General features: G+C 47.2%; 5 protein-coding genes across 5 annotated transcripts; 2 read left to right on the top strand and 3 right to left on the bottom strand.

Annotated features, from left to right (window-relative positions):
- Window positions 1–231: 231 nt before the first annotated feature.
- FSUBG_14043 (sulfite oxidase s) lies at window positions 232–1,293 on the top strand (the record flags this gene model as incomplete). The annotated part of the gene is made up of 1 exon (XM_036678996.1): window positions 232–1,293. One exon carries the CDS (start codon window positions 232–234, stop codon window positions 1,291–1,293), a length of 1,062 nt encoding a protein of 353 aa, XP_036530501.1.
- Window positions 1,294–1,673: 380 nt separating this feature from the next.
- FSUBG_14042 (transcription factor spt3) lies at window positions 1,674–2,700 on the top strand (the record flags this gene model as incomplete). Its single annotated transcript, XM_036678995.1, has 3 exons — window positions 1,674–1,715; window positions 1,763–1,852; window positions 1,903–2,700. 3 exons carry the CDS (start codon window positions 1,674–1,676, stop codon window positions 2,698–2,700), a joined length of 930 nt encoding a protein of 309 aa, XP_036530500.1.
- Window positions 2,701–2,810: 110 nt separating this feature from the next.
- On the bottom strand, window positions 2,811–4,214 carry FSUBG_14041 (alanine-tRNA ligase; the record flags this gene model as incomplete). The annotated part of the gene is made up of 3 exons (XM_036678994.1): window positions 2,811–3,429; window positions 3,475–3,952; window positions 4,007–4,214. The coding sequence occupies 3 exons, from the start codon at window positions 4,212–4,214 to the stop codon at window positions 2,811–2,813; spliced, it is 1,305 nt and encodes a 434-aa protein (XP_036530499.1).
- A 459-nt stretch (window positions 4,215–4,673) lies between these two features.
- Window positions 4,674–5,100, bottom strand: FSUBG_14040 (thioredoxin domain protein; the record flags this gene model as incomplete). Its single annotated transcript, XM_036678993.1, has 3 exons — window positions 4,674–4,866; window positions 4,916–5,020; window positions 5,081–5,100. The coding sequence occupies 3 exons, from the start codon at window positions 5,098–5,100 to the stop codon at window positions 4,674–4,676; spliced, it is 318 nt and encodes a 105-aa protein (XP_036530498.1).
- A 773-nt stretch (window positions 5,101–5,873) lies between these two features.
- Window positions 5,874–8,433, bottom strand: FSUBG_14039 (uncharacterized protein; the record flags this gene model as incomplete). The annotated part of the gene is made up of 2 exons (XM_036678991.1): window positions 5,874–6,897; window positions 7,382–8,433. The coding sequence occupies 2 exons, from the start codon at window positions 8,431–8,433 to the stop codon at window positions 5,874–5,876; spliced, it is 2,076 nt and encodes a 691-aa protein (XP_036530497.1).
- Between the last annotated feature and the right edge of the window lie 555 nt (window positions 8,434–8,988).

The raw sequence follows: 8,988 nt of genomic DNA, 5'->3' as shown, positions 1-8,988 counted from the left end.
TAAGCGAGAATCATACCACTAGACCACCAGACCGGATCAAGCATTGCTGCACGTGATGATTGTTGTTGGAGTTCGGGGACGAGAACGGGAGCTAAGAGGATGTTGTTTGCCGAAGCTCGGTCGTTGGGTTGTGGAGCGCGGATGGGATCCCGCTAGACGGGAGAGGTCACCTTGAGAAGACATCATTCGGCAAACACATAAATCGTCCCCCTTTCCCCATGAGCTTTCAAAATGGAATCAGTAATCGCAAAGACCATGAACAATGCCGTCTCCCAGTTGCCAGCCTCAGGAGCCGAGAGAGAGGCTTGTATATCCATTGATCCCGAAGGTTTCTTCCTGCGCCCTCCGCCGACACCTCACCATCTATCGTCCTTTATCACACCAGATGAACATTTATTCCAGACCATACATATGGGTGCTGCTGTAGTCGATGAAGCAAAGTGGTTGCTGGTAATCGACGGCCTTGTGCGAAAACCATTCGCCCTCTCCTTGGCACAACTCAAAGCGTTGCCTCAGACTTCTGTTACGTCCTTTCACGAATGCTACGGAAGTCCGCTGAAACCGCCGACGAGCAATCCTTGGCGCATTGGTAACGTGGTATGGAGTGGCGTTCGACTGTCGACTATTCTCGCTCTTGCAGAGCCCCTTCCTGAAGCACACTTTGTCTGGTCAGAAGGTCTCGATCAGGGAAAGTTCTTTGAGTACGAAGCAGACCGTTATCAGAAGGACTTACCGGTGACCAAGGCACAAAGGCCTGAGGTACTTCTCGCCTGGAAGATCAACGGTGAGCCACTCTGTAAAGAACGAGGCGGACCGGTGAGACTTGTTGTCCCTGGCTGGTTCGGCACGAATTCGACAAAGTGGCTTTGTAGACTTTCACTAGAGGGGACTCGTGCACCTGGCCCTTTTGCATCTGTCCTTTACAACGAGAAAGACCCAGCAGATCCTGAGGGAGTTAGGATGCGGCCGGTATGGGAAGTCGAAGTGAACTCGATGATAACGAAGCCTGCGGCCTCGGAAGCCATCTCTGCAGGATTGGTAACGGTGGAAGGCTGGGCTTGGAGCCATGATGGTGTTGCACTGGTAGAAGTTAGTAAAGACGAAGGACAGAGCTGGGTTCGAGGAAAGGTAGATACCAAAGAAGATCAGGCCTGGCAAAGGTTCACTGTCGCCGTTGAACTTGAGTCTGGCATTTTGAAGTTGATTGCTCGGGCAACTTCTGAAAGTGGGATGCAGCAGCCTTTGGCCGGAAGACGCAATCATGTCCATAGCATTACGGTAAATGTCAAATGACCATGTTCCGCAATTCTCATTCATACTCAATTGTTCGAGGACAATAGACTTCCCGCGTGTAGGAATAGCACTGACAAAGGCGACTCGATAACAATAAAGAGACCCAACGTCTGTCCTTCTTCTGCCTGCGTCGAGCAGTGCTGCCTCTTTGTTTCAACGAATGGTCAGAGCTCCCTACCAACCCTCATGACTTCGATCTTCCACTATGAATCACAAAGGGACGCCATGAACTAAGACGCGTTCTAAAAAGCAATAAACTGAAATCCTGTAAAGAAAAACAGGCCTTCTCTCGTCACCCAAGGATACCGACATAAGCTCGAGTGCCATCTCCTCCTCAACATCACAACATCTTCGACACTACTTCGAGCACGCTGCCCGTCATGGCGCCCTTTGAACCCAAGTACACCAATGAGGTTCAGCAGGTATGCGTACTTCTATTTCATTACCGTCCCCTCGCTAAGAGCAACAGATGATGTTCGTCGCTGGTGAGACGCAGGATATCGCCAACGAAACCGCCGCCCTCGTGGAGCAGATTGTCCGCGACCAAATCATCCACATTGTGAGCATAACAACTCCTCCCCCTCGGAGATATAGCTAACCCATAAGCAGCTGACCAAGGCCAAAGATCTCTCCGCCCGACGCGGCGAGAAGTTCATCGCCATCAAGGATGTACTCTTCCAAGTCCGCCACGACACCGCCCGGATGACTCGCCTACAGAATGTGATCCGGTGGAAGAAACTCCGCGGTGAAGCCCGAAAAACAACGAACGAGAAAGATAAGCCGGAGAACGATGCCGAGGATAGTTTCTCCGACACCGACAACGCCGCTGAAGACACCGCCAAGAAGACCACCGAGGCTTCCGCTGCTCTCATGCCCTGGGACGAAGAGTTCATGTTCGCCGTCCGACCTCCCGGCGGTGACGCTGATGCTGTCCAGATCAGCGAAAAGTCCCGCGAGCGACTCATCTGGGCCGACGAAGTCACCAGCAAGATGTCCGGGGAAGAGTACATCAAGTGGTGCTCCTACCGCAAGGCCTCCTTCCACCGAGCCAAAGAGGCCAGGTTCCGCGAGTGGGCTTGCATCGGCGTAGTTGCTGACCTGCGGAAGAAAGACGACGCCATTGAGATTCTGGGCTCTATCGCCGTGGAAATGGTTAAGCGCCTTACCGACATGGCGTTGTCAATCCAGGCGCAGGAGATCACAACTCACGGCGGGAAGGAACATGAGGCAGCGGCAGCAGCCCTTCAGGCTAGAAGACAGGGCCTGTTCCTCATGTCGAACCCGCAGCGACCTGCTATTGATGCTGGGCATATTCTAAAGGCGTTTGAGATGACGCAGTCGCAGCCGAAACGAAGGGGATATCAGTTGAATCGGATGGTTGGGCCGAGGCCTCTGCAGTTGATCTGAGATTGAGTATGGGAGAAGGGATGATAGAGGATGAAGACTGGTCTACCTGTTTCTTTAGGATGGGATACATGGAACTTAATAGATCTAGACCATAGATACGGCACAGAGTCTCACGACTCGACGACCTCTTTCAGCGCTAGAAGTTGCGCATTCGTCCACTCCTTCACTTTGCCTTGCCATTTACCTCCTGCACCTCCGCCCTTGATATCCTTGATAACTACCTTCACCTTCTGTGCCATCGCATCGACAGCAATTTGATCACCAACAATGACAACTGGTCCACTACCCTTTGGCTCCCCAATGGCGATAACAACTACAAAACCCGTGCCCTGGAGAACATCTCTCGTCTCCCCAACAATCTTATTGATAAAGTCCGTGTTCCCGTCATAACGGTGGATATACGCATTCATCCTGTTCTGCACAACGATCCTGATAGCCTGCTCGCTTTCGAACTTCGCTACTTCAAGTAAAAGCTTCCTCTCAGATCGCTTCAAGTCAGTGACTGTGTCGGAAAGAGCTGTTGTTCGTGAGACGACCTCGCTTGGGACGTTGCTGGATGAAAGGAGCTTCGCTATGGAGCTGATGGCACTGACGGATGATGTTGCGAGTTTGATGGCTCGATCGCCGGTTATGAAGGAAAGACGGCAGTTCTTGCCATGGACGGATTGTGTTGAGCCGAGGATTATGAGGGAGATGTGAGATGTTTGGGAGAGATGAGTTCCACAGCATCTGATTGAAGTCAGTAGGTGATGGGACTTTGGAGGATGGACTTACGTGTTTGTGTCAAGATCTCCAATGTGAATAACGCGTACAACACCATCAGACTTGTCATAATCACCAGGGAGCTTATCATGCTTCGCATCATCCGGCGTCTCAACCCTAATCGGCAGATTCTCTCGAATCAACTCTGCACACTCATTCTGAATAGCCTGAATTTCCTCCTCAGTTGGTTTCCGCTGCAAGTCAACGTAGTTCATGCTCTCGTCAGCGCCCATTCCCCAACCGAGAGTCTTGAGATCGTGGCGGTTCTGCATCACCGCGGATAGGAGATGTTGGCCGGTATGTTGCTGCATGTGATCCCATCTCCGCTCCCAGTCGACTTCTTGACGGATTCTGTCACCTGGGGATAGAGGCTTGGGGGAGTAGATTATGCAGCGGAGACCTTGGCGCTGAACGTTCTTGATGGGAATGGGGGTTTGATCTGAGCCTGAGAGGGGGGTGATTGTGCCATGATCTGAAGGTTGACCGCCACCTAATTCAATGTCAGGAAAGTCTTGTTCAAATTAGAAAAGGGGGAGTGCAATACCTTCTGGGAACAGCACCGAGTCGGCGCACTCGATTAACCACTCATCATGCGAATGAGAATGCCCATTGCTCTTCTTCGACTTGTGCGCTTGCTTCGGCACCTTTTCGCACGAGATAACTTCGGTTTCGAGGGTCTTAAGATATGAATTTGATTGACATGATAAGTCGCCGACGACGCGGCCTTTGTTGATCTGCTCTGATGTCGCCATTTTGAGGATGGAGATGCCAAGGGATAAAGGACCCGTTTAGTTGAGATGTTTCAATGACGTAGTGGGGCATGCTGACAAAGACGACATGTCACTTGATCACCTGAGATTTGCAGATAGAGTTGGGCTGACATGAGGACCTTCAAGCCGCGCTTTATGATAACGTTGATAGAAACTCGGCTTGGGGATTTAGGAGATGATTTAGAGTTGGGTTTGACTTTGTGTAGCGTTGAGTTACCCCGTTTTCAGAGCAACGGTCAGCGGACCCCGTCAACTGTCAGCAATGGTACCCATTTCATTTCACTGTAACGAGATCCTCAATCAAACAATCGTAGATTATATGATGCTTGTGGCGAACAGAGTATTGTCATTCAATCAAACGGAGACTTGTGCTGCATGTTTGACGCAGCCTCACTTCAGCTATCATTGCTTCTCTTCCTTTCCCACCGGCCAGCCATGCGATTACAGGCCAGTCTCCAAGAATTGGATCAGATCCTCCTTGTGCTCACTCTGCAGATCATTGATCTTCTCCCCATTCTTATACATGTGGAAAGTCGCAGGTTGCGAGACACCGACTTCCTCCGCCAGACCCTTCAGGTCGTCGATGTCAACCTTGACGAAGCGGAAGTCCTTGAACTTGTCCAACTCATAGGCGCTAGAATTCTCAGCGGGGGCCTTTTGGTAGAGTAAGGAAAAAGACTTACTGAGCGAAGGTGGCAGCAATGTGCTTTGACTCTGCGCTGTGCGTGGAATAAAAGTCGACGACGACGATGGGATACTTCTTCAGAGCATCTTGGAACTCGTCTTTGCTGTTGGATATCAGTATATCTGGCAATTGACCGCGTGGGGGGCTGAAGGGGAAAACTGACGTTCGGATGTTGTGCACCATCTTTTCTGAATTGGGGGGTGATTGGCGAGTCTGATCGCGGCGAGTCAGTGCCAAGTTGGTGTGCGGAAAGGTCTGGCCGAGCGCGAGTAAAGTACGGGCAGTAGTGATTGGTGATATCTAAGTCGCGCAACTGTGAAGCGAACTCTGAAATGATGAGTTTTGTTGTTATGATGTTGAAGCTTCAATGGTGACGTTGTTGATTACCTATTGTGAGACCTTTTTGGCTGACATCATCATGCCGTCATTACGAAGTATCGCGACCTCCTCCGCACTTGCTCAACACCGAGTGCCGATGTTCGGAAACTATCAATGGCGAGATTCGATACTTGGCCATTTTCTTCTTGATTTGGAAACGTAATGTTCTACATGGAAATGAACATAGCAAAAATCTCGAGCCATGCCATCGAGAAGTGGCTGGGCAAAGCTGAAGTTAATTGGGATTTTTTCTTTGTTTGCTTCATATGCCTCGTTGATCTTCAGACTCTGTATCAATCACAAAACAGGCGTTGAAATGGATTACACCAACTGACGGGCTGCCTTGACCAATCAAAATAACAATCCGTCAACGTTTGAACCAGCAGGCGAGACGTCGTTATGCTATGCGATTGGTGTAGTCACTGAACGAATGTTGAAGCCTGGCTTAATGAAAGAAGATTATGCAGGAATGGTATGCGAAATCACAGCTATCGACTATGAGACCGCAACAGCAATGCCACATTCGAGTGTTCTTGTGAATACTTCCATAGATTACTTCCTGCTATATCTGAGACCTATCAAATAATCTCGAACACTTGTTTCTCCCAGCTTCTAGGAGGAGGAAGAGGAGAATTGAAATCCTTGGTATCTCCATTGTAGTCCAACTCGAAGTACCCCAGCCTCGAATATTTCCCATCATGTACCTTTTTCAGTATAATACCTTCAGCATTACGATACCAGCCATGATCGATAAGAAGCAATGTTATTCGCGTCCAGTCCGTAGCAAGCTCCTGTACGTCGAGAAAATGTTTAACCTTGGCATCGACATATGTGTGACCACTGTTAAGATATCTTATATCACTCCCATCAGTACCGAACTTCTCTTTCGACTTTTCAGGCCCTGTGTATCTCCAATCCAGCTCAATTGCACATCCTCTGATTCGAAGCACGGCACCTCCCTCCCTAAGATCACCAAAGGGAGCCTCAGGAGAGATAAGCTGACAACTGACATGTTCAACTTCTGTGCACAGAGAACTGTCCGCAAAGTAACAATCCACTCTGTTGTTGATGGATACCCAAGACCACGATGGCCCTTGCCACTTGGCCGGTCTTGGAAGCATCTGGCGGTCACAATTTCTCCACAAGAGGGCCCCAGGAAGATCCTGGCACCATAAGCCAGCTGCATACTTGGACCCATACTGTGACTCGTACATGACGCTGAAGTTCTTGGCCAGCCCTGCGATGGCTCTGATCCTGTCACTCGGTTCGGAGAGATACCTCTCTGTGTATGACCCAACGAGACCATTCCAGGTCTGGTTGACAGGCCATTCATCTGGTTTGGGTAGTACTCTGCCTGGGTGGGCAGCAAAGAATGCAATTGCATCCAGTTTATGGCCGACTTCAGGAAGCGTGTCGGTCTTTCGCCACCTTTCATTGTATTTGAAGGGATCGGTTTCCTTTTTTGTTTCTCTTGTCGACCCATCAACGTTGCCCGGCGAGTAACGTTCTTGACGACACGACCACTCCGTCGCCCAGCTCCCAATTATAAGTAATCGGCGAGAGAGTAAGTATTCCTGTAGCACCCATCCTCTTGTGTCTAATCTGGTCCTGAATTTGTCGCTTAGGGGGGCTTGTGGCGTAATGGTTAGACATTACTGGCCTGACTAGAAAGCTGACTAGGCAGCTAAAGGTAGTAGGTTTAAACCCTGCAGTCCTTAACCCTAAAAAAAAGCTAAAAATTAAAGCCTAATTACTAATAAACTACCCTAGCTTATACCTAAGTTAACTTAAAAATTATAATATTAATATATAAGAAGTTAGCTAGTTAATAAAAAGGCTTAAAATTATAAATTTATTAAGAAAGTTATCTTTATTTTAACCTAGTTTAGTATATAATAAAAAAAGGTTATTACTTAAAGGTTTTTCCTTTACTAGTAAAGAGTTAGGCTAAGTATATATTTACTTTATAGTAGATCTAAGGAAAAGTAGGTCTATTATATAAATAAAGTATTATAATAGGTTAGAAAGCAAATTGTAGTGCAAGATGCACTTAAAAATTAACAGCATAGCAATAGAATTACATTACAATTCGTCGCTTAGAGCTGACTCAAATGACAATGTGACAGTTCCCTCTTCCCCATTGCGATACCGAATCATCATAGAGCTCGTTCCAGAAGGGAGAACCCCTTTATGTAGAAAGCCTTCTTGGGCATCATTGGCACGTTTGGCCATAATCGTTAATGTTGCGTGTGTGTAGACCTCGGTCATCTGGCTAATTTCCAGAGTCTTATCGTCGGGGCTGTCCTGGATAATACAGAATGAATCTACCCACAGGTAGTCTATCCCGAGTCTTTGCGTCGTTAATGCGGCGTCTTGAATCGTCTTTGGAACCATTTCCCAAGAGATTTCCGCCATAGAGCTTTCAAAGTTGTTTGTGGTCAGAGTGGCACCCATGTTGGCAACCCAACAATAACTCAATGCAGTGTATCTCACGCCTTGTTCCTTCAGCGCCTTCCCAGAAACCAATTTCAACTCGCATCTTGAGCCCTGTGGTCGTACACGGATAAGGCGGGAAGGCAAGAAGTGAGGTTTAGATACTGAGCAAATCAGGTGGGTTTCGGCTTGCTCTCTATCGCATTTAGATATCCAATCCTTAATCGATGTGATGGTTTCTTGAGCCAAGGGATCAGCTAGCATGGGCTTGCTATAAGTCACCCGCCTTTCGCTCTCGGCCAATTTATCTATGTCTGGTGTGAATAAAGTGTGAGATCGAAGGTCGCGGGTTGACTTGCCTTTCTCTTTTCCTGTCGCCAAAACAAAGTCCATACCGCCGTCGAAGAGCCCATGTGGCTTATGTGCAGGAGAAAAGACATAGCAATTGTCAAACCGGGGATCAGAAGAAACGGCTGACCCTTCGTCGGTATGTTCCAGGGACCAGATCTCAAATTCGAGCACCTCTGCTTTGGTGACCATATGCTTTACTGGTATTAAGCCATAGAAAGCATTCGCTCGGATATAAATCTTTAGCTCTGGAGTCAGAGGGCCTTTGCTGAATTGTGTGAGAAGATACTTCCCCAGGCTACAACCAGCCCGAGACCCTTTATCCAGATTATCCAGCCCGATGCCTGTAAAAGCCATGGTCTCCTAACTGAAATGCCACCGGGTTGAATCCCGCGCTTTCCAGCCCAACCCCGGTAAATGTGACACAAATACCTCTTCTTCGGCACCGTATAGGTCGATCTTTTAACAATGCTCGCAGGTATGTGGCGTTAGATAAGGGCTTTGGCCTTCTTTAGCTATTGTGTTAAAGTCAAAGTGTATTTTCTAACCTTATAATTAACTTATAAACTTAACTCTACTATTACCTTCTAATTACCCTAAACCTTCTTTCTAACCTTTTTTTTAGCCCTAATTATATTAATATATATATTATTATAAAACTTTTTATTAAGCTTTTTTTATATATTAGTATTTTTTAATAAATCTAATAGCTATATACTATACTTATAAAAAGTTATTTATTTAAGTAAATTACTAGTTATAGCTTAACTAAAGATTTAATTTAATTTTAATTTTTTCTTTTAATTAACTTAATTATCTTCTTAGCCTTAACTTTATTATAAGGAAAAGCTTTTAATACTTTTCTTTTTCACTTAATAGCTTTTTTAATTTCTTAAAAAAGTTCTTTAATAA

Source organism: Fusarium subglutinans, assembly GCF_013396075.1.
Source record: "Fusarium subglutinans strain NRRL 66333 chromosome Unknown NRRL66333_c0000489, whole genome shotgun sequence".
Classification (NCBI taxonomy): domain Eukaryota; kingdom Fungi; phylum Ascomycota; class Sordariomycetes; order Hypocreales; family Nectriaceae; genus Fusarium; species Fusarium subglutinans.
The sequence above is the reverse complement of the archived record's forward strand: the minus strand, read 5'-3'. Positions and strand labels throughout refer to the sequence as shown.